This window comes from Danio rerio, chromosome 19, assembly GCF_052040795.2.
Source record: "Danio rerio strain M-AB ecotype USA chromosome 19, GRCz13ab, whole genome shotgun sequence".
NCBI lineage: Eukaryota > Metazoa > Chordata > Actinopteri > Cypriniformes > Danionidae > Danio > Danio rerio.
The window spans coordinates 15,244,273-15,268,931 of NC_141039.2; the positions used below are offsets into that span (position 1 = coordinate 15,244,273).

A 24,659-nucleotide genomic window follows, 5' to 3' on the forward strand; every position below is an offset into this window, starting at 1 on the left:
AGTGAAACTGTGCAGTTGTCAGCAACTTCCTACTGACCTCTCTAAAAAATATTTTCTTTGGTGGTGTACTCAGAGTAGCGTATGTACCTTAAAATAGAATACATAAATGTAATATTAATAATAATATATATAATTTATAAATAAAAATATATATAAAAACATTTTTTACTACTCCAAAACAGGTTTGACTATTTAGTAAAGGGAAAATTGGCAACAGCTGCAGCTAGCAGGTATCCTGCTTTCTGATTGGTCAAAGGTGAAGACTAAAGTCTATAAGAGACTTCCACTGAGGAATGAGCTGAAAGCTGAAGTGAGGGCATCATAAAAGAAGCTGCTGCTCACTTGGTTTTTGTGGGTGTCTTAACAATGGGTTCTGGATTCTGTTCAATGTAAGCATTTGTCTGTCTGCAGCGGACTTGAATTGTACATTGGTCAACACAATGTTTGAAACTTTGTTTGCTTTCAGATTTCTTTTTGCCTTGTTTCCTGCTTATGTAACCTGTTGGGGGAATTATGAAGGTAAGACCAACACACTGCTATTGTTTCTCCTGAACATTGCTACCTTATACTGTATGTGTCTATTGTTTTTACAGGAAGCATGCCAGATGGTGATGTTCAAAGATTTTTAACACCTACCTTACCAGTGATTGGTTCTGAGGTGAAACAAAAGGCAATTTGGAATGAACTTTCCTATGGTTCTGTTCGTCAGCCATATTATCGAGGCACCCATGAAAGTTATGATGCCAAAGGAAGTTTGTTTGTGGGCTCAAATGCTAAATCATACACAAAAGACTGTCAGGCTCCAGCTAAAAGTGGCAATCGAGAAAATATGATGAATTTTAATTCTAATTCACTATCAAAATATGGTGGCTCAAGTTGTGGTCAACCCTCTACTCAATATGAGTCTCGTACAGATACTAATTCCCTCAAAAATGTCCAGGTTGGTAGCCGACTTGCTTCAGCCTTGTCTCAAAGTGGGCCCACATTGAGAAAAACCTTGAAAGTACCTGAATTGAGTAGTTTAAAAATCTCTAGAGGTGAATCTAGTTATGGGGCAGGTCAGAGTATTAACAATGTCCAGATAGCCAGTAACAGTTTTGGCCCACTGCTGAAAGGATCGCCTGTGCAATCAAATATAAATCCAGGAAAACTCTCTCAGGGTGGACCTTCAGTTGTTAGTTCGGGACCAGTCTTTGTAGTTCAAGATAAAGAGAGTGCCCAAGGTCAAAATGGCTTTCCAGATTATGGAAAACCGCCTGTTCATAGACTCATTAAACCCTACAAGGGCAGTCAGACCTCTAGAGATGGTAGCTTGTCTGCTAGCAGTCTGGGAAAGGCATGGAAAAAGACACTTCAATACTCCAAGAGTGGAACTCAATACAATCTCGACACAGAGTTAAGAAAACCTTCCAAAAATGATTGCAAAGACAATCCTGCTGAGTCAATTGCCAGCTCTGGTGAGGTTCTTCGAAAGACCCAAGAAAGTGCACTGAGAAACATGTTGCCGCCTCGTTATGAAGCAACTATTCCCAAATTTCAGCAAGTTCACAACAGTCGTGGACAATCAAATCAAATGTTTAAACCCATGTACCCCCCTCAAAATGGGGCTCAACAGAATGTTGGTAGAAAGTCCACAACTGCCAGTTCTGGGTTGATCCTGGTTCAGCAGGCTCCTACAGATGCTCTGAGTGGGAAAGAATCCAATAATCGTAATGTGTATCCTAGTTTTTCAGAGCGTGAAGTAGCATTTGCCTCTGGCCAGACTTCTCATCAATACCAACCTTTCAAAGTGACCCAGAATTCCAGAAATGCCCAGCCAGCCACTGACTCTTATGGTAGCTCTTCTAAGACTGGATATCAGACCTTCTCTTCTTTAAAGGGAACTTCATACAAACCAAGTTCAGGCTCCTCAAAGTCCTCTACAAGTGTGTTCAGTGCCACCAACCCCAATTTTGCTGAACCTAATGAGATTAACACGGTCCATGTAAGGCCTAACAAACCATTTGCAAGCAGCTTTGGTCAAGTACAGAGCCAAAGGGCTTCTGGTGACATTAGCAGAGGTGCTTATCAAAGTTCCTTACCTTCCAGTTACATGGGTCTAATGCCTAGTAAGGAGGTACAAATATCTGCTAGTTCCTCAGCTCAATTTTATGGTTCTAGAAACCAGAACCAACTTGTTGAAACTCAAGAAGACACAGATGATATCAGATGCATTACAACCATTCCAAGTGAATTTGGCCAAGGTGCCATTCGAAGACTTTCTCCTAAGCTTTCCAGCAAATACAGACGAGGTTTGCTTCAAAGTGCACCATCATTACAAGATCATTGTATGTTTGAAATGTGATTGTTATAACATACTCTTCTTTCTTCCTGCCACAGTTAAACAAAATGGACAAGAAAGACTGGATTTTGTAGCCCCAAAATGTTATTCTAGTCTTGGTCAAAAGGGCTCAGTCAATTTCCAGGAAGTGAACCGGTCTGTCTAAAAGCACTTCAACGTCTGCCATAATGTAAGTACAGTTGCTTTACCTAGAGTTTAAACTTGTATATTTGGATGAGCAGGAAGTAATTTGCCTTCTGCAAGCAATATTCAACTCCAATTGTTGAATGGTTATTCATTTAGAGCAAAGATGCCCAAACTCTGGCCTGTGGGCCGAATTTGGTCTATGTAAACCTTTGATTTAGCCCCCATGATGATGAATGCAGTTGTACTATTTGGTAATTTGATTTAGCCCCCCTTCTGCTATTACATCTAAATCTAGCAGCAGCGTTTTGGACCAGCTGAAGGCGAGAAACCTGGGATTTTGACATGCCCCAGTAAAGTGCATTGCAGTAGTCTAATCGTGATGCACTAGCGTGGACAGCCATCTCTAGAGTGGTGGGATTTAAAAAGTGTTTAACTTTAGAGGGCAGACGTAGTTGATTTAAAAAAAAAAAAAAAAAAAAAAAAAAAAACTGGAGCCAGTAACTGAGCTAATCTGTTTGTCGAGTTTTAATTACTCATCAAAGATGAAACCCAGCTTTTTTCAATTTTAGTTTAATGTTACTCGTTTGTTTGACTTGTTAAAAGCTAACTGAAATTAAAAAGCTTTGCTTAAATGTGCATATTTTCACTGACAATGCAAAGACTTTAGTGATCAAATCAAAGATTTTACTTGGCTAGAGTATTTAGCAAACTCCACTGTGGTAACATTGTGACTTCTTTGTATTTATTGCAGTAAGTTATCATTTAACTTGTAATGGTAATGTTTATATATATAACTTTTTTTTTTTTTTTTTTTTTAAGCCCTTCATACCAAAAACTTTGGGCACCTTAGATTTGGAGAATTCAAATAATTGTTGTCTGTTCATATGTGTGAATAAGGATTTTAGATAGATAGATAGATAGATAGATAGATAGATAGATATTATTTATTTTTTCCTTAGTGTAAAATTGTTTAATAACAATGAACAACTGAGAGCTGCACTGTCGTTGCCACTTGCTACATTACATACATAAATGTCACTATTTTGAACAGTTCAGTATTAATGTTTGATAATATACAGTAGTCAACAGTTGAAGTCATCTGAAAATCTGGGATTCAGTGTATAATGTACATTTTAAGAATTCAAATTGCTACATTTTCCATGTACGAATCAGCGTTTAAAGCTTAAATACTCTAGTTTGTGGATTTGCTTTTTTGATCATTTTAGTATGTCACTGGTTTCTTTTCAACTTGCAGCCTTGCCTGGGTGTGCATTGGGGAGGCATTCAGTCATCAGGCTCAGGTCTCTGCAAGGACTAGGATGCTGTGACTGATCCAGTGCTGAGCATTTCAGTGATTTGTTGAAACCGTGGACACAGGGGATGGTCCTGGCAATGTATGATTCTTCTATGTAAAACCCTTTAATAAAACATCAAATGTTTCAAAACAAACCTCCTTTTTCTTCCCCCCATACTTTGTTCACCACAGGTCATCACAGGCTGTGATGTAGCTTTATTTGTATTTGTAGCACATCCGCATTTCAAATAAATGCGCTTTTATACGATTTGACATGTTTTTAAAGGTTGAAAAATTTAGAAAAAAAAGTGAAGTATACAGATTCAAACATTTGAATGTGCTGTAAAAATGAACAATTGCTTTATTTTTATGTTTTAAAGCTGATTTGGAAATTTTGCATATGAATGTTTGGGTAATTGTTTTTTTCCAAAATGTATTAGATTGATTCCTCAGATTTAATTATCCATCTGTCTATCTGAAGAAGATAATGCATGGTGTAGACCTATTATAGAACAAATCAACTGTTGCATTTTTTTAAACACAATTTGGGTTAAGTTGGGTTTATTTTCGCACTTTCTGACTTGTAATATTTCAGAAATGTATTTGCTAATTCTAAACCGTGATTAGCAGTCATGACTATCACAGTACAACGTCGCTCTATGTACAGTATCATACTTGCATGTGATTTCAGGCCTAATACTCAAAGTACCTTGTTAATATAGGGAGCGTGTCAAGTTATCCCTGAATGTGTGCGCTCTAAACCAACTTGTCTCTGTTGTTACACTAGTGTTAATAGTAATGGTATGCTTAGAACTCGGACGTTGCAATGCATGTAAATCATTTGACCTTCAAAGTACATGCAATGTTGCAAAAACGGCCGTTTGCGTGTTTTAAAACGTTCGCATTGCAAACAAGCAAGTAATTGTATTTATACCTTTTTAATTAAAGGTATTTTATATTTCTATATTAACTTTATAATTCATAACGAAATACATTTTTTTTTTTTGCTGAAACCGATTGATGGTATTGTGGAACACTGACGCCATCTGTTGGTTTCAAAGCTTTATGCTTTTGCAGTCCACATGAAAATATAGGTAAATGAACAAACGTATTATATTACATATTTGTATTAACGTTAATTTAGCCCTACCTTGGTTACAGACGTTTTCAGATGTGAATAGCACTGAATGAAAACAAAATGGTTTTAGTCTTGGCAAATTACGTCACCAGTATCCATATCCTGGTGTACCTGTTAAATCAGGTAGCTTACTAGATATACCTGTGGGTTCAGACACAGGGACGACGCGCATTCAGGGCAGTCGGCTTGCTTTCGGTTTAATTTAGTTTTGCCAAAGTTTAAGGACAGCTGGTAAAAAAAAAATCAGCAGGGTACAGTCGTGGAGCAAGGTTAAAACCAGGTCGAACAACCTTTTTGAGCTGTGCGGACTTCCGGAAGAGATTCGTCAGACAGACCGCGACATTTCCCCCATATGGTGTGAGTAAAGTCAACAACAACAAAGTTTGTTCTCTTTTAATTAATATTGCTCCATGTCTTGCGGTTTTTGACGTTTTCCCGCTTTGGTAGATAGGCTAGTTACCAAAAGATGTTATTTGACTTTACTTCTAGAGAAAAGAACGGCATGTTTGTTTGGCGAATGAACTTTGAAGCTTTTGTGAAATTAAGTAATCACTGGCTTCTATTAAACAGATAATAAAGTGCGCTTATGTGATTTCCTCTATCCCATAATAACTTTTTCTATCTAACGATTAATAGTTAATTTGGAAATCTTAGTTTACTTTTTAAAGCTGCAGAAGTATTGAATGAAATTGTTTAATAATAAATATTTACCAGTATTTCCTTGTTCTTGCTCAAGTTGCATATGTGATTCACTTCTAAAATGTCAAATAAAGCTTTAGATATTTATGGTTAGGCTAGGTATTGTGGTAAAATGTATATAGTTTGAGGTTTTCGTCTCCCTTTGTCCTCTGGTTTTCAACAGAAGAAAAAATGATTGATTGTTAGGGCAATGGTACACTGTAAATAATTTTTCACTTGGACTGTTGTAAAAATCCATAGTCAGAAGTGGAGTTTGTGATGTACATGATGTCACAAGATTTAAAAAATGTTCATTTTACTGTAGAGTATTTCTAATGGATCACAATAATGTTAAATGTGCCAATCTTTTTAAGCTACTAAAGTCTTTCACTAAAATGTTTTACTGTGTTAGTGTATTTTTTTATAGTATTGGGGAAGACCTGAATAACATATAGCTGGGCCAGACAGAATCTGCGGACATTTGTTCCTATTTTTGCTGAGAACTTTGTAAAAAAAAAAAATCTGCTGATTAATGGGAAATGATTTTAGGAGTATCATATTTAAAAACTTAAAATTGATAAATAATAATAAATCTTTTACTTATTTAATATTTACATTGCAAATTCACTTAATTGGTATAAAAGCAAGTCTCTAATATAATAGATCTACTTAAAGGCTGAAAATATTACTTCATAAACTATTGTAAATAAATATATTATTACTATTATTATCACAATAATATCAGTGAAATTAATTTAAAAACTGAAATATAAATTAGTACACATTTAAACAAGTAAATACATAGACTCAATGATGAGCAAAAAAATCTGCTGATTTCTGCATGCACAGATTTCGTGTGGGCCTACATATTCCATATTTAATAGAAGTTGTTTTATTTCACATACACAACAGTTTCTAGGTGCTTATGTAATTGAGGTACATTTTTACTTTCATTATTTTATTAACATTGACAACAGCCAAGAAGGCAAACTCAAAACAATTCTTAAACTGGTTGGTTTACATCTCTAAGGGAATTTCACTGCAGTTTTGTTACTGTTATTGGCTGAAAGTGTAAGGTAAAACCTTCATACCTTCCCAGTTTTCCCCTATTATGTCTTTTTGTCTTTAACAGTCCCTGAGGGCTCCATTTAGCATTAGGTAACCAACAAAGCAGACTACAGAGGACGGTCTGGGTCGAGTGTTGTCCCTATGGAGAACAACCCGTCCTGGACCAGTGGTCCCATTGAGGAAGGGCCATACCAAGAGCGCTCTGTTGACCCTGTGGAGATTGAGATCCAAAGCTATGGAGTACGACACAAAGTTAACAAGGATGCCAATGGAAATACAACTGGGCCAGAGACTGTAAGCTTTCTCCCTGCTAAAGAGGAGCCCGCATCTGGGTCATGTATGTGTGGACCTTGTGCTTCTGTGGGTAGCTGCAGAAAACTTTTTTGTAGTGTATTGACTTGTGGACTGTACCGCATATGCCAGCGTTTGCCTTGCCTTGTTTCGAATGAAAGCACAGCGGTCACTGCGCAGACAGAGATCCAGCCAATCTCTTCACAGGTTCAGGAGGGCTTCTATCCTGACATCCGCATTGCGGGGGTCAAGGTTGACCCATCTGTGATTGAAGATGTCGATGGCTTTGATTCTGTTTCCCCTTCTACATTTGAAATGAATAGTTTAAATGTGAGTGGAATACTGGAAGATGATTTAGTCAATGGTAATAAGATGGAAGATGTGGATCAACTCATCACCCAGAAACTTATGGAGGTCTTCTCTGAGTTTGAGATCAACGAGTTGGCCAAGTGCACCACAGACTCCATGTTCCTGCGGCGGTCCCGGGAAATCAGTCAGCTGATCTCGGATATCGTGGAGGAGCACAAAATGGAGGAGAAGGAAGCCGAGTGCAGGCTTGTTCGAGAGATTATTCGCATAAGTACTCGGAAAAGTAGGAAGAGGCCACAAATCAAGCAGCCGGAATTGCAGCGGGACAGTGGCAATGACACCTGGAACAGCAAAGGCATCAGCCAAAAGAGCAGCTTCAATTCCATGAGTGGTCAAAGTGAGTGCAAATAACATTTCCATTTAATTTCCTCTCAGTCTGGTTTTAAAGTTTGTGAAAGTTTGTTTAAAAAAAAAAGCATGATCATTTGCTGGCCATATTTGAAAATGTTAAAACATATCTAATGTAAAATATGGCTAGTTGCATCCCAAATGACACTATGCGTCTTGCATTGATTATTGTTGTTCCAAATAGAACGTTTATGTTCTTTCTGACTGGGAATTCATTCAAACTGTTTTTCAGTTGACATTCAACTGTTCCCAAATTAGTTAAAGAAATGTTCATTAGTTAAAATCAAACTACCAAATAGTACAACTGCATTCATCATCAGGAGGTGGAATAACCATCTCCATAAATGAAATTTGCTGGCACAACTCAAAAAAATATTGAAATTCAACTTTAGTGCCCAAAACCTCTCCCTGTCCTGTTATGCGAGCAAAGCTGCAACTGCTGAGTGTATTTTGTTCAACATTCCACACTTTTTTTTCTGGTTGAATAATAGGGGTGTGAGCGTACACTGGTATCATGGTAGGGGATCAGCTATTATAATTAAAAGATTCATATCATGGGGCTGCACGGTGGCGCAGTGGGTAGCACGTTTACCTCACAGCAAGAAGGTTGCTGGTTCCAGCCTCGGCTGGGTCAGTTGGCATTTTCTGTGTGGAGTTTGCATGTTCTTCTTGTGTTGGCTTGGGTTTCCTTCAGCTGTTCCTATTTCACCCACAGTCCAAAGAAGTGGTATAGGTGAATTGGGTAGGCTAAAATGTCTGTAGTGTATGTGTGTGAATGAGTATAGATGTTTCCCAATGATGGGTTGAAGCATCTGCTGCGTAAAACGTGCTGGGTAAGTTGGTGGTTCATTCCGCTGTGGTGATCCCAGATTAATAAAGGGACTAAGCCAAAAAAATAAATAAATGAATGATTCATTCATATCACAATGCAAATGATCGAAAATGCACTTCGTCCTCAATTTTTTATTTACTTGAGGTTTTAATTTTATTAATAAAAACAGTCGGATATATGAACCAAACCTTTAATTGTTTTTGTTCTTGAAGCCTGCTTCATGGATGTATAAAACATCAAATAAAATAAAGATGATGGCAACTTCAGCATCGTGTTCCTCTGCTCAGTGCATGGGAGAGATGTTTTATTTACAATGTGTTGGGGGATATTGGATTTTACAGTTCCATCAATGTGAGTGGAAGAATGTCCCAGCAAACTCGAAAGCAGCGAAATGTGCCCAGAAGATGTAGGCTCTTAAAAATAGTTAGAGCATTTTTATTACTTGCACATGCATCTTGCCTTGCTCACCATTGTATACTACCCACGTCCCTTACCATAGTATGCTACTACAACAAGTGACATCAGAAAACTGTCAGTACATCATCATATATAACTGGAAATGTTCTGTTTCTAAAGCGATAATTCATTTCGACACTTCTATTGAGTAGGTACATCACTACTTTTTGTGTTTTGTCTTTACATTTTCAGGATGAAGTCACTACTTAAACTATTTATTCTACAAAATGTTGTTGACCAGTGCATAAGTATGCCATTTGGAAAACACGTACAGTTTGTATTATCAATAAAATTCTAATGTACAGTATCTGCCATGTTTTCACGGTGACGATGTCAGTTGTCACTTGTCACGCTATTCACGAATCCTCTCTTCAAGACTTGCATTGTAATATTTAGTTGAAATTCAATCATCTGCCTGCTTATTGCCTATTGTTTTATACTATGACTTCAGATATACTTTTTTAACTCCTTTTTTACTTCTGATATAGATTGGAGGTACAGTATGCCTAAATATTGGAAATATTTTTAAGAATTCCACATAAAGTGATGTTTTTACTTGACAGAAAGCCAACACTTTAGACAGGAAGAAAAATTTGCATGTGCAGTCCTACTAGTGTCGGTCCATCACAATTTGCTTATTTATTCATTTTCTTTTGGTTTAGTCATCACAGCAGAATGAACTGCCAACTATTCTGCCATATGTTTTACACAGCCGATGCCCTTCCAGCTGCAAGCCAATTCTAGAAAACAAGCATACACTCTCATTCACACACTATAGCCAATTTAGTTTATTCAGTTCACCTACACCGCATGCTTTTGGACTCTGGGGAAATTAGAGCACCCGGAGGAAACCCACATTAACACATGCAAACAGAAATGCCAACTGGCCCAGCCGGGACTCAAACCAGCAATCTTCTTGCTGTGAGTCAACAGGTCTAACCACTGAGCCATCGTGCCACTCACAATTAGCTATTTTTATTTTGTTCACACTGAAAATTCCAAAAGGTAATGTCTAATAGACATCTAAACATAGTTTTCTTGGCTGAAACGAGGCTAAATTCTTATAGATGTCTATTAGACTTTCACTGACAGCTCAAGTTTAGCCTTGTTTTAGCCAAGGTGTCTACGTTTAGAATAGATGTCTATTAAACAAAGTTGTTTGTTGGTAAAAGTGCACTTTAAATACTCTCAAGATACACTTATATAGCATGCTTAACTGTTGAGATGACGACTGATGAAATAACCCTATAAAGTTCATTCATTAGACGGCAGAGTCCATAGTGCATTTACTATAAAACACAACTTACCTCTCAGTACACTATTTGTTTCTATAGTAACTATATTCTTATGGTAGCTGCAGTCACTGCATTCATTTTGATTGGCATTTCACAGTTTCTCTCTATTTCTCTAATTTTTATCTTCTTTTATTATTAGAAAGTGCAACATTTTGCTGTATATTTATACACCCTCAACAATCCAAACCTGTGACAATCTTTTTTTTTTTAGTGAAACAAGAAAGGCTGGTTTTATGATATTAAAGTTGAATGATGTTAATTTCCAAGCTTCTAATCTGTGTCATGAGTTCTTGAGAAATAGTTTTTTTTCTATATTTGGATCCTGACTTAACCGGAAAATAACTCCTTGTCATTTGTTGAACATGGTGACATTCAAAAGTAAATAAACCTTTTCTATTTTTTTCTTAGACTTGCAGATTTCTATGGAGAGGTCTGATGACATAGAAGCCAGGAAATTTCGCAACAACAGTAACCAGTGTAAGTATCAACTATTGATTTACCAAAAAAAAAAAAAAATGCAAATGAATTTGGCTCTAGGAAAAATGTTTAGTATTTATTTTACATTTCAAGCATTATTATTATATATATATATATATATATATATATATATATATATATATATATATATATATATATATATATATATATATATATATATATATATATATATAAACAAATCCTTTTATAAAATAATTTATTATAATTATAAAAGCATTTATTTTATAAGAAATGTAGACTCATTTACATATTGAATTAATGAAAATGGACATTAAAGACGATGCTGCTCTTCTGAAGTACAAAAAATAAAAATAAAAAAAGCATTGTTTCCACAAAAATGTTTAAAAAATAGCAAAACTACGACTTGAATGTTCAAAAGCTATGTTTCATGATCAAATCGATATAGGATCGATTTGTTATACAGATCATGTGATTGAAGAATAAAATATTGATTGCTTCAATGTTTTAAAACAACAAAAATAAATTGGATTTTTAATTGTATTCACATTAGGGCTGCTAAATGTATCATTTTAGCATCGATATCGCAATGTGTGAATCCACCATTGTTACATCACAGGACGTGATTCAGGATTTTGACCAGGTACAAGAGTTCAGAACAGAGATTTTTAGAGTCATTTTACTTTGAAGTGAAACATTCATGAAGTGAAAGTTGATCAATTGCTTGTTTTCAAAGGGCACCTATGATGACAATCAACTTTTGTAAGTTGTTTGGACAGAACTGTGTGTAGGTAAAGTGTGTCCACAGTCATAATGGGGTGATAAACTATAAGTCTTTTTTTCTTTCCTGATGTTAAAATAGTATCCAAAGCCTGTGCACAAAGCAACTGGGACGAAAAAGATCAATTCAGCTCTCTGTGATCATCAGTCATCATCAAATTTGATTAAAAATGAAATTTGGAAGTTTTTAAAACATTGAATTACAGGGTCTTTATTTTATCACCACAGCTGCATTTCAGTACAATTATAAAATAAGATGCTTCGATCCCGGTTTGTGGACGTTAAATCAGGGTTATTTTGTACATTAACATAACTGATATCCATACAGCAGTGGTTAAGTGAGATCTGCCTTCATGTCTCACTGTTCTGTTTATCGAAGGCAGCCAGAGACACTTTGACAGGCATGTGGGAACGGAAAGAACTAGCATTAAAGGCACAGGCAAAAAAAAAAAAAAAAAGCAGCTACATTGTGTTTAGAGCAGAAAATTCCAAAATTCTAAAAGGTCTAATCAATAATCTGATGGGTGTTTTGAGATGAAACTTTACGGACACATTCTGGAGACACAAAACACTTACCTTAAATCTTGAAAAAGGGGTTAAATAGCCCTTTAAGGCCTGTGACTGTGTAAACATTTTAAGCGAGTTTAAAGCATTATAGGCCACAAATAATTATTTCATTTGTAGATTTAACAAACAATAATTGTATTTAATAATTTATTCAATGAAGGCTATGCAGCTTTATTTATTATTTTTTATTTTCATTATTTTTCACTATGCTTGTAATTTGTTTATTATATTTTACGCAGATTCACTCCCCTACACAATCACCTAAATTAATAGAAAATTATCAATTGTTTCGAAAGAGAACTATCCAAAATTTTAAGTATCGCAATATAAATCGTAGAAATTCAAAATATTGCAATGTACAGTTGAAGTCAGAATTATTAAACACCCCTAAATTATTAGCCCCCGTTTATTTTTTTTACCCCAATTTCTGTTTAACGGAGAGAAGATTTCTTCAACACATTTCTTAACATAGTAGTTTTAATTACTCATTTCTAATAACTGATTTATTTTATCTTTGTCATGATGACAGTAAATAATATTTGACTAGAACTTTTTCAAGACACTTCTATACAGCTTAAAGTGACATATAAAAGCTTAACTCTGTTAATTAGGTTAACTAGGCAGGAAAGGGTAATTAGGCAAGATATTGTATAACGATGGTTTGTTTTGTGGACTATCAAAAAAATATAAAGCTTAAAGGGGCTAATAATTTTGACCTTAATGTTTTTAAAATAAATGCTTTTATTCTAGCCGAAAAAAATCAAATAAAGAAAAAATATTATCAGACATACTGTGAAAATTTCCTTGTTCATTTAAACATAATTTGGGAAATATTTCAAAAAGAAAAGAATTTCAAAGGGCGGCTAATAATACTGATTTCCACTATTTTTTCCCCAATATCTTGCAGCTAAAATTCAAATAGAATTTTTAAAGCATTTTAAAAGTATTTACAATATTCTCGATTAAAAGGAGCTCTTAAATAGAGAATAGCTCTTTTTAAAAACAATTAAAAAAAAAACTTTTAAACAAGAGTCTACATTTTAATAAGGGTGATTTATTTATCTTTTATTTATATTGACCTTATTCTCCGCCAATGAGCGGGCGCTGCCATTTGAATCTTTTTGGCTCGAGACTTCCGGTCTCATTCACTTCCATTCATTTTTAGACATTAAAAACTGCTCATTACGCTGCTTGATGTTGCAATTTGACATTTCCTTGTTATATTATTCTACTTGGTCTGTATAGTCATGCAAACATTTGTTTGTAGAGCAAGTAGTTTGACCGTTTTCTGCCGTTTATTATTCCTAGTCATTTCTCCCATAGGCGACTGAATCGGAAGTTCTAGGACAATCGCGAAAACAGGTGCACTTCCGCATTTTAGAATAAGGTCAATATAATGTATACAATTTTACATATATATATATATATATATATATATATATATATATATATATATGTATATATATATATATATATATATATATATATATATATATATATATATGTATATGTATATATATATATATATATATATATATGTATGTATATATGTATGTATGTATGTATATATGTATATGTATGTATATATATGTATGTATATATATGTATGTATATATATATATATATATATATATATATATATATATATATATATATATATAAATAAACTAAATTAGATTTTATATTCTAAATTCATATATGTATATGTATGTATATATATGTATGTATATATATATATATATATATATATATATATATATATATATATATATATATATATAAACTAAATTAGATTTTATATTCTAAATTCAAATAATATAGTGTAAATTTAAATAAAATATAATTTGCAGGTGGCGAAACAAAACCCTTTTTATGCACAAAGTACAGTTTCTTATTTTTTTTGTTTTTGTGGTGAAATTTGACCTGGGCTTTCATAAGATTGGCCTAGAGTTTGTTTTGTATAATCTAAGAGAAGACCTTAACTTAACCTCAAATAAGCTGGCAGCCTGAGCTGGTTCTGTACATTAGCGTAGCAGTGCTGTTTGCCGCTCCCTGCATGTATTAAAGGCTGTTGAGAGGCTGCATGAGCTCCGGAAGAATGAGAGGGGTGTGTGGCGGGTTTCTCTCTCATGAGTTTGAGGGGCTTGTGATGTAACCAACCACATTGACACAAACAATGCTCTTTTGTCTGGAAGCCATCTGATCGGTTACTCTCCTCTGAATTTGAATGTCTCTCTTTTCCTCATCAGTGCTGATTTCTCCCTCCCTTTCTGTTTGCTTGATGTTGTTTTCATGCTCTGCGATGTTGGCAAGCAACAGTTGGATTTTATTGGTTTTGTCTTGATGCCATTATAGAAACATTTGCAGGAGAATAACAGCGTTTTGCATGTCGTTGGGAGAGCACACTTTTGTTATTTAAGCATTAACATACGTGAGGTATGACATGTTTTATGCACCATTAGTTTTCTTCCCTGTTTGCCAGACACTGTAATAATCACATAATCACAGTCACCTTCAAAAATATGGCCACAGGCTTTATGCTTATGTGCTTTTAAAACTAAGAAGCCATGTAAATGTGCTATTCACATTAGAAATGAGATGCAAATGAAGTGAGAAGAAATTTATTCACACGCTGGGGGTTTTCTGTCTGGTCAACATGAAATGTTGTGTGCGTAAGAAATAAACTTAAGTGGAGTAATTCTGTTTTTTTTTTTTTTAACTATGTTAATTAAATGAATACATTTTATAGGTACATTAAAGGTGCCAAGAATGAATATCTGCATATACAGTTAATTTAAAAACATTCACAATTATAAGCCCTCCTGTGACTTATTCATTTATTTATTTTTCTGTTTCAAATATTTCCCAATTGATGTTTAACAGAGCAAGAACATTTTCACAGTATTTCCTTTAATATTTTTTCTTCTAGAGAATTACTGATTTGTTTTATTTCAGCTAGAATAAAAGCAGTTTTAAGGTCAATATTATTAGCCCCCTTTTTACACTGTAAAAACTTAAACTAATTACTTAAGCAACTACATGAATTAATTAGCTTCCACTTAATCTATTACGGTTTTCATTAATAAATAAGTTGGAAATGCTTCATTCTTTTAGGTGTAAGAAGTTGAAGTTATTTATTTAAGTTGAAATGAGGCTTTATTTAAGTCAAATGAGGCTTTTTTCAGTGTGTAATTTTTCTTCTTTTCTTTTTTGTATTTTAAAGAGCCCATATTATACATGAAATAGGGTCATATGTTGGTTGTAAGGGTCTCCAACAACAGTCTAATATGCGTGCAAGGACAAAAAAGACTTTCATGGTCTTATAATCTGCATTTATTTTTACCTAATTATCCCAGCGACTCCTGTATGAATCGTCCAGTGATTCATTTGTTCCCAAACCCCTCCTTAGCGCGAAGCTAATCTGCGCTGATTGGACCGATGACAGTCTGTTGCGATTGGTCGACACTGACTGCCTTCACCGAGAGACAGAGTGAAATGCCCAGCAGCTAATCAACAAAATAGAATTAGTCACAGTGCGTACACGCTCGATAGTGTGAGGCGTAGAGCTTAGCTGCCAGTGGATGAATGCAAATACAGACGATGGACTTGAATATACAGACGACTAACTATTTTATTAAGCAAAAACTCCCAAGAACTGCCGAGATCTCCTAGTTTGTCACATTCTGCTCTTTTCACAGACACACACACACACACACACACACATATATTGCCCTTGTCCTCGCGCATGCGTTCACACACACACACACACACACACACACACACAACCCTCCACCAGACGACATCACGCACGCACACACACATATATTGCCCTCGTCCTCGCGCACGCGTTCACACACACACACACAACCCTCCACCAGACGACATCACGCACACACACACACACACACACATAACACTTCTCCGGACAACAACGCGCACGCACAAACACACCAACACAGACACACATTACCCTCCTCCGGACGACAACGCACGCACACACACACACACACACACACACATTACCCTCCTCCACGGGAGCGTAAACAAAGCGGCACGCATCGCGTTTTTAACGTGGCTTTGCACGCGATATGAGAATATAGCGAGTTAACCTGAAACGGTACACGCGGTTACAAATATCAAATCACAACTAAATACATTTGCAAGCTAGAGTAAACGTGGCAACAACTTTAATTGCACGTACTTACACTTGAGAAATGGAGGAAGAAACCGATCCATGTCCTAACCTTTCCATAGTCTTAACTGATGCTTCCTTTAACTAACGAAGTATTTTTTGTAGCATGTAGTTTCCAGAAGTTTCCAGTTGTTTCCAACTGTTTAAGGCAGGGCTTATGCTGAGGTTTCATCTTTGGGTAGAGACTCAATAATATCTATCTGCAGTGTGACCGGCATGTTTGTGTGTTTGTGTGTGTGTGTGTGTGTGCGTGTGTGTGGCTTATTCTGTGTTAGAGGGCGGGGCCGGAGGTTTTAAATCTCCCGGGTTTGCACGTGCGCATGAAAAACTTCGTTGTCACTAATGACTCGTTATCAAGATGACTCGTTTGAAGCACTATGATTCGACTCTTTTATAGATGAATCAACAGTTTTAAACACTGTACACTAACAGATTTAAGCCTTAGCTGGATATTTCACTTTACTTAGAGCTGTGTTACACACTACATGGAAGGGCATTTTCAAAAACCCAAAATATGGGCTCTTTAAAACAATTTTAGCCTCTTTTGTTGTTATCGGCTAATGGCTACTGAACAAATAACCCTTGTCCAATGATTTGCCTACCTAACATAATAACCTAGCAAAGTCTTTAAACTGCACTTTAAGCTGAATACTAACGTCTTAAAATATTTGCACTGTCATCGAAGCAAAAACAAGAGAAAATAGCTATTAGAAATTAGTTATTTATAACTTTTATGTTTTAAAAATGTGTCTCTCCATAAAAGAGCAGGCTAATCATTTTGAGCTGCGTATTTATTTTGTATTAAGTCTTTTTTTCTCTCTCTGTCTCTTTCCTTACAGCGTTCTCTCGGAGTTTCCAGGAAACTGGAGTGCCCATTACATCAGATACTCCTTTACTATACAGCCGCATTCAGGCATGAGAATATCCTTTCAGACAGTACATATGTAATTATTTTCAAACGTCCATTTACAATGAATCCATCTCTGTGAAGAATATATCCTCTGGCTTCCCCTGTAGTGAGGATGATTTTGAAGTATACCCTTAAAAATTGTGATTTCATGGTCAGTTTTTTTCTCTCAAAACGTAGTTGTATTTATGCTTGTTATTCATATTTTTGTCCTTTGCTTTTTTGTTATGGATGTGTGAAGGATCTGAATGTTGCAGGTGACACAACTTTGCTTGAGTTTTGTGAAAAACTGTATGACCTCTTTCTAACCAACATATGAATATATACTGAACACTAAAAAATTCTGTGATCAATTAGTTCTGTCAGCAGATGTTGTTAGTTCATTGTAACTTATTAAACTAAGTTTATCAGGTTTTAACTTAATTTTATATGTTTAGTTTAGCTTAACAATATAAGTTCAATGAACTTATTAGGTTAATTTGATTCCGCTTAAAAATTTGACACAACCAGGATTTTTTTACTGTGTAGGTCTATTATTGCCGTCATAGGCCTGATTCTTTCATAATGATTTGATTCTACACTTTTCTGCCTTTTTAAAGAGTTCGATCACACAAAATTGAAAATTCTGTCATTTACGCTTGTGTCATTTCAGAGAGGTATGGATTATATCATATAATGAAGAATACATTTTTGAAGAACTTAATGAGTTAATGGAGGCTTCAGTTGTGCAGTGGTGTTGTTATTTCCTGACCACACATGTAAGAAAACAATGTTAGCCTAAAGAAGATGTAATATAGGGAACAAGTCATATGGACAGCTGTTGTACAGATTATTGTTCAAGAATTCATTGTTTTTTTTTCACTGAAGAAAGGAAGGATTGTGTTCAACATCAGCTATGTTTCCATGGTGCCATTTATTTTTATGCGCCTTTTGGAATATTGTGTTAAAATGCTGAATTTCAGTAGCAATATGCATTAAATGCATTAAAAAAACATGCGGACAACTGAGTAAGAAAAACCTTACTCGATAAGAAAAAACTGAGCGATATACAGTGGAAATGTATGTACCAAATACATTCCAGCCTGCGCATCAAAGTAATTTTGTTCCACAAGAAACAGGATTATTGGACATAACAGCTGATGAACCACTTTGTAAAACATCTGAAATGTTGTTTTGGTCATATCCGCAGATCCATAAAGTCTGTCATCTAAGTGGTCCAGTATTATTTCTTGAATATCTAAAAGCCAATTATCATTGCTTTTATCTTTTGATGCACAAGTAATTTATTATATATTCAAATGTATATTAAATATTATTATATTCCTACTGCAGCAAATTACATTTTCCCTTTTGATATGTGCCACCAGATTATTTGGAAGTTTCCATTTCGTTTGATTCAAATGGCTATTTATTTACAAACCTTTTATATTCCAGTGATATTCCATTTTTGCACATAAGACTAATTCGCATCTTTGGATTGAAACATGGCTAATGTTTATACACTACCGGTTAAATAGTTTTTTTTTTTTTTTTATGTTTTGTGTGTGTGTGTTTTTTTTTTTTAAGTTATTCTGTTTAACAAGGCAGCATTTATTAAATGTGAAAAAAAAATGTTAAATTGTTAAATATTTATTAAAATGATAAATAGCTGCTTTTTTATTGTATGTACTTTCAAGTGAAATTATTAGTCCATTCATTATTAATTTTATTGTTTTGCCATTAATAATAATAACAATAATAATTTATATTAGAGTGATTTCTGAAGGATCACGTGACTCTGAAGACGAAGCTGAAAATTCATCTTTGAAATCACTGAAATAAATTATTAAATTATAAAGTACTTTTGAACAGTTATTTTATAGTGCAATAACATTTCACAAATACACAATTTGTACTGTATTTAAAATACATGTTTAAAGCATATTTAAAGCGGGATAAGCTTATTTTAAAGCTTTTAAAAATCCTGCAGTGCAAAAAACGCTTTTCTTACTTAGATTTTTTTTGTCTTGTTTCTAGTCCAAGTATCTAAAAGTTCTTAAATCAAGCAGAATTTTCTAGACAAGCAAAGCATACTGTCTCGATTTAAGATATAATGTGCCAAAGTTAAGTGAGTTTTTTCTTAAAACAAGTTAAATAATCTGCCGATGGGGTAAGCAAAATAATCTTAAATCAAAAGGAGAAATAAGATTATTTTGCTTACCCTATTGACAGATTATTTTGCTTGTTTTAAGGAAAAACTCAATCAATGTTGGCATATTAATTCTGAAAACAAGACAATATGGTTTTCTTGTCTAGAAAATGTTTCTTGATATAAGAATTTTTAGATATTTGGACTAGAAACAAGACAAAAAAAATCTCAGTAAGAAAAGCATTTTTTGCAGTGTAACCCCAAACGTTTGACCGGTAGTGTATATGTATTTATTTATTTTTTTTCAGTGTACATTTCTTTTCTGCCTAGTTGGTGAATGTATTGGCATATAGTTGGTGCTTCAAAGTTTGCCTGTGTGAAGTTTGTTGGAGCAAACAAAAAGCTTTGAGCCGCAGTGAATGTTGAAGAGTTATGAATGGGCCCGTCTATCTGCTTATTTAAATGTACATAGAAAAAATATCTGCACTTCAATTTCATACGCAAAATCTAGGATAGCTTTTAATGAATTGCATGTTTGATTTATGAATTATGTGTATATTTTAATGTTGCAAAAGTAATTTGTTAGCAGGGGGATATGTGTCCCTTAGGATTGCTTTAATGACAATAAAAAAACTTGAATAGATTTCATAATAAATATGCTTCATGTTACAGAGCATGTTTGTTTCAGTCTGTATTTCGCATTTGCATGTGTCTCGATGGAAGAGATTTGACATCATCCTGTATATGTAAATTCATAACCAGCTTAATGGATAAACCAGAACCAAAATTTGCAGTTAATTTATTCACCCTCACGCCATCAAAGATCTGTCCTCTAGTCTTGTAGAAGATTAAAAGATTTTTTAGCTGAAACTTTGATCCTTGGTCATTTATACAATCAAAGTCAACTTTTTGAGAGATGGAGCAAAAAAATATATATATATATATACACTATACCTGACAAAAGTCTTGTTGCCTTTTCAAGTTTTAGGAACAACAGATAATAAATTGACTTCTAATAAGAAGTGGCTATATGAAAAGCAAAGGTCTCTAAATTACGCTTATTTTACCAAAATAAATTGTTTCCACCTTGATTTTAATTATTTTATTAGGACAGTAAGGTCTGACTTTGCTGAGACAAAAGTCTTGTCACTTAAATAATGCAGAGTATAGAATATAAAGTCATGGTGCAGAGGGACAAGAAGTAATATTGTGTATGACCCCAATGAGTTTGGACGACATACATCAGCATTCATACATTTCTGCAATGGCTCAAATAACTTAAAGGGCCATGAAACCCCCTCGTTTCAGCAGGGTGTTTTCACACCTCTACTTTGGAAAAAGTCAGAAAAGTGGGCGTATCCAGCTCTGTTTAGGGGGGAGTGTCGGAGGAAGAAAAGTGGGATGGTGTGGAAGTGTCTATTTGGGCACGCGCGAGTTTCAGAGTCAAAATACACACACACACACACATACAGGAGAAAGTGATGGTGTTTAACCTACATGGACATCTGTAGTCTAATTATTTGCCAAATTATTAAATGGTGGACTTTAACTGCAGTTTGGCTCTTTCATTCAGGGAATTCATTTATGCCCCTCGCGACACACGAGATATTTGGTTCGAGGAGCTGCTCTAAGCGTGTATTTTTCATGCAATGTTTGATACCGCACGGCGAATGAGAGAAAAAAACCTCCGCATTTCCCAGAAACTTAGATGCACACGACAGGTAGTGTCAGAAAGCTGCGCGTGTTATTCCGGTCACTAAATGCGGTAAAAACCCTACACGAGGTTAAAGTTTGGTTGTGGTGCTAACGTGGTTACAATCTGTGCAATAGTTTGTTAGATACGAACAAACTGAATAAACAAAGAGCACTGGTCGCTTACTTACCAAATCTGTAGAGACAGGACAATCACCAGCAACTAGAGCCGCGTCTTTATGAAGAGAATACTACAAACGAATCCAGATCTCAGCGTTTGCAGATGAGAACAGTTCTCAGGTAAACAATAATCCTCCTTAGACACGTAAGTTATTGTTGTCACGCGTCGCGTACACTGTTAATCCACACGTGACTCTGAGCTCTCACAGAGAGAAAATGAAAACGAAACTTGACTGCAGCAAACAATAAAAGCAACACTTCACGCTTGTTTTGCCAACACAACGTGGCGTCTCTGTCCTGAAAACGCGGTGATAGTAATGAATATTAATGAAGTTGCACAATAGAGCGCGCTGATTGGTTTGAACCAAGCCTTACTAATGCATTAATGCATCACACTGTAAGACGTAATAAGACACACTCTGGCACAGACGCCCAGTCTGCACGCTGGAATACAACGCTATTATGTCATGACCGTGACGCAGCTTCAAAAATTCTTTTCAAACCGGAAGTACGAATTTGCTTGAAATAACGCAAAAACAACCAATTTACACTTTTTAGTGAAATATATGTGTCTTAATAGTGTTTTTAGCAGTGTGGGACACATATACGACTGTCAACAGCTCAAAAAATGTGTTTTGGTGTTTCGTGACCCTTTAAAAACATCCTCTGAAATGGCAAAGAAAGCATTCTTGCAAGTCTCCCAGAGTTCATCAAGATTCTTTGGATTCATCTTCAATGCCTCCTCCTCCATCTTACGCTAGACATGCTTAATAATGTCCTCCATCTTACGCTAGACATGCTTAATAATGTTCAATCTAGTGACTGGGCTGGCCAATCCTGAAGCACCTTGACCTTCTTAGTTTTCAGGAAATGTGATGTGTAGGCATGAGAAGGAATGCTATCCTTCTGAAGAATTTATCCTCTTCTGTAGTTTGTAATGTCATGGCCAGCACAAATGTCTTGATACCTTGGGCTGTTGATGTTTTCATCCACTGCAGATCTCTCACATGCCCCCATACTGAATGTAACCCCAAACCATGTTTTTTCCTTCATCAAACTTGACTGATTTCTGTGAGAATCTTGGGTCATATGGGTTTCAACAGGTCTTCTGCAATATTTGTGATGGTTGGGATGGAGTTCAGCAGATGATTCATCAGAAAACTTTACCTTCTGCCACATTTCCAAATGATGTTGAGATCAAGTTATTATTTGTTGCTCTTACAGCCGTGATCGACGAAAAGACTTTTTTCAGGTAGTGTAGGGTTAAAGAAACTCTTTTATGGCCCGTTTTAGTAATGGTAATGATAAAGTAATGTAAATATGATTTGTGATTCGGTTGTTGGTCTGCACTTGTAAAACAAGTTAATTTAATATTCTAATATTTTGGTATGCATGTAAACATGGTTAGCAAATTCAGTTTGTAAATGCTTAAGTTTTTGCAACCTTTACATGCTCCCTCTAAGCCAAAAAATGAGAAAGAACCAAATCTCCTACCACAGCTATGCTGATGACACTCAGATCTACCTAGCCTTACTGCCTAATGACTACAGCCCCATTGACACCCTCTGCCAATGCATTGATGAAATGAGCAATTGGATGTGCCAAAACTTTCTTCAGTTAAACAAAGAGAAAACTGAAATGATTGTGTTTGGAAACAGAGATGAGGTTCTCAAGGTAAATGTGTACCTTGGCTCTAAAGGTCAAATGACAAAAAATAAGGTCAAGAATCTTGGTGTGACTCTGGAGTCAGATCTGAGTTTCATTAGTCATGTCAAAGCAGTCAGTAAATCAGCATACTATCATCTCAAAAACATAGCAAGAATCAGATGCTTTGTTTCTAGTAAAGATTTAGAAAAACTTGTTCATGCTTTTATCAGCAGCAGGGTGGATTACTGTAATGGACTCCTCACTGGTCTTCCTAAAAAGACAGTCAGACAGTTGCAGCTCATCCAAAATGCTGCAGCCAGAATTATAACCAGAACCAGAAAATCAGAGCACATCACACCTGTCCTCAGGTCTTTACACTGGCTGCCAGTTACATTCAGAATAGATTTTAAAGTATTATTACTGGTCTATAAATCACTAAATGGCCTAGGACCTAAATACATTACAGATATGCTCACTGAATACAAACCTAACAGATCACTCAGATCTTTAGGATCATAGAAACTAGAAGTTCCAAGAGTTCAGTCAAAGCAGGGTGAATCAGCTTTCAGCCACTATGCCCCTCGCTGCTGGAATCAGCTTCCAGAAATGATCAGATGTGCTCCAACATTAGGCACATTCAAATCAAGACTGAAAACACATCTGTTTAGTTGTGCCTTTACTGGATGAGCACTGTGCTGCGTCCGACAGATCATGTTTTTCTCTTCTTCATTCTTTTATATCACATTTTACCTGTTTTTATGTTTTGTTTTGTTTTTTTATTATTTGTTTTTATTTTTATTTTACGTGTTTCTTTTATTCTTGTTTATGTAAAGCACTTTGAATTGCCACTGTGTATGAAATGTGCTATATATATAAAAAAAAAAAAAAGTTGTACACCATACCTTGTACATATCGAAACCATAAATCTCCATGTAGAGAATACCAGGAAACTGTCAAGCAGAACTTGATATTTGCTTAAGGTGAAAGGCAAAGGGGAATTTGTGCTTCAACAAATACTTGAAACTGATCCTTTGTTTCTCATTTGATATTGCGAATATACTGAATAACCTTTTGACTCATTACACTTTCGGTTTCTGCCTCAAGGTTAAGTGGCAGTAAAAGTGTCATGTTTGAGCACTTAGCAAATGTGCCTTAAAAAAACGGAGTAGAATTCCTGAATCCTTCAGGCATTAACTTCAGCCTTTTTTCAGTGTGTGCTGTATACACATTTTCATACATACGCACACGAGTACATACAGTGTATACTTGTTAATGAGGACAAATTTGTGTCATGACATGGGTTTGAAGTTGGTATGACAATGTTAAGGAGGTTTATTACATGCCTTGTGTACTCATAAATCAAAATTAGCATACAGTGCATCCGGGAAGTATTCATAGCACTTCACTTTTTCCACATTTTTTTATGTTACAGCCTTATTCCAAAATGGATTAAATTAATTTATTTCCTTAAAATTCTACACACAATACCCCATAATGACAATGTGAGAGAATTTATTTTTAAATGTTGCAAATTTATTCAAAATAAAAACCTGATAAATCACATGTACAGAAGTATTCACAGCCTTTGCCGTGAATCTCTAAATTGAGCTCAGGTACATTCTGTTTCCACTGATCATTCTTGAGATGCTTCAGCAGCTTAATTAGAGTTCACCTGTGGTAAATTCAGTTGATTGGACATGATTCTAAAAGTCATACACCTGTATATCAAGTCCCAGGGATGATAGTCCATGTCAAAGCACAAACCAAGCATGTAGACAAAGGAATTGTCTTGAGGTACAAGGCTGGGAAAGGTTACAGAAACATTTCTGCTGCTCTGAAAGTACCAATGAGCACAGTGGCCTCCATTATCCATA

The 24,659-nt window shown here is 35.2% G+C and overlaps 2 protein-coding genes and 1 long non-coding RNA gene across 5 annotated transcripts; 2 read left to right on the forward strand and 1 right to left on the reverse strand.

Annotated features, from left to right (window-relative positions):
- Positions 1–298: 298 nt before the first annotated feature.
- On the forward strand, positions 299–3,918 carry zgc:175136. Its single transcript, NM_001114581.2, has 5 exons — positions 299–389; positions 467–519; positions 594–2,291; positions 2,380–2,510; positions 3,723–3,918. The coding sequence occupies exons 1-4, from the start codon at positions 367–369 to the stop codon at positions 2,484–2,486; spliced, it is 1,881 nt and encodes a 626-aa protein (NP_001108053.2). The 5' UTR covers positions 299–366; the 3' UTR covers positions 2,487–2,510; positions 3,723–3,918.
- A 1,106-nt stretch (positions 3,919–5,024) lies between these two features.
- kdf1b (keratinocyte differentiation factor 1b) lies at positions 5,025–19,940 on the forward strand. Of its 3 annotated transcripts, none has more exons than XR_015516594.1 (5): positions 5,025–5,256; positions 6,710–7,642; positions 10,645–10,713; positions 17,071–18,631; positions 19,546–19,940. XR_015516594.1 is itself a non-coding variant. In XM_087295562.1 (5 exons), exons 3-5 carry the CDS (start codon positions 6,787–6,789, stop codon positions 17,148–17,150), a joined length of 1,005 nt encoding a protein of 334 aa, XP_087151688.1. In that variant the 5' UTR covers positions 5,025–5,256; positions 5,389–5,444; positions 6,710–6,786; the 3' UTR covers positions 17,151–19,940. The 3 variants fall into 3 exon arrangements, 2 of the variants coding, with proteins under 2 accessions (XP_087151688.1, XP_087151686.1); XM_087295562.1 differs by adding an exon at positions 5,389–5,444 and having other exon boundaries at positions 17,071–19,940; XM_087295560.1 differs by having other exon boundaries at positions 17,071–19,940.
- On the reverse strand, positions 19,168–23,705 carry LOC147832498 (uncharacterized). Its single transcript, XR_015516611.1, has 3 exons — positions 22,146–23,705; positions 21,789–22,097; positions 19,168–20,543 (listed from the first exon to the last, which is right to left on the reverse strand). It is a non-coding gene; the product is annotated as an uncharacterized LOC147832498 (long non-coding RNA).
- Positions 23,706–24,659: the final 954 nt, after the last annotated feature.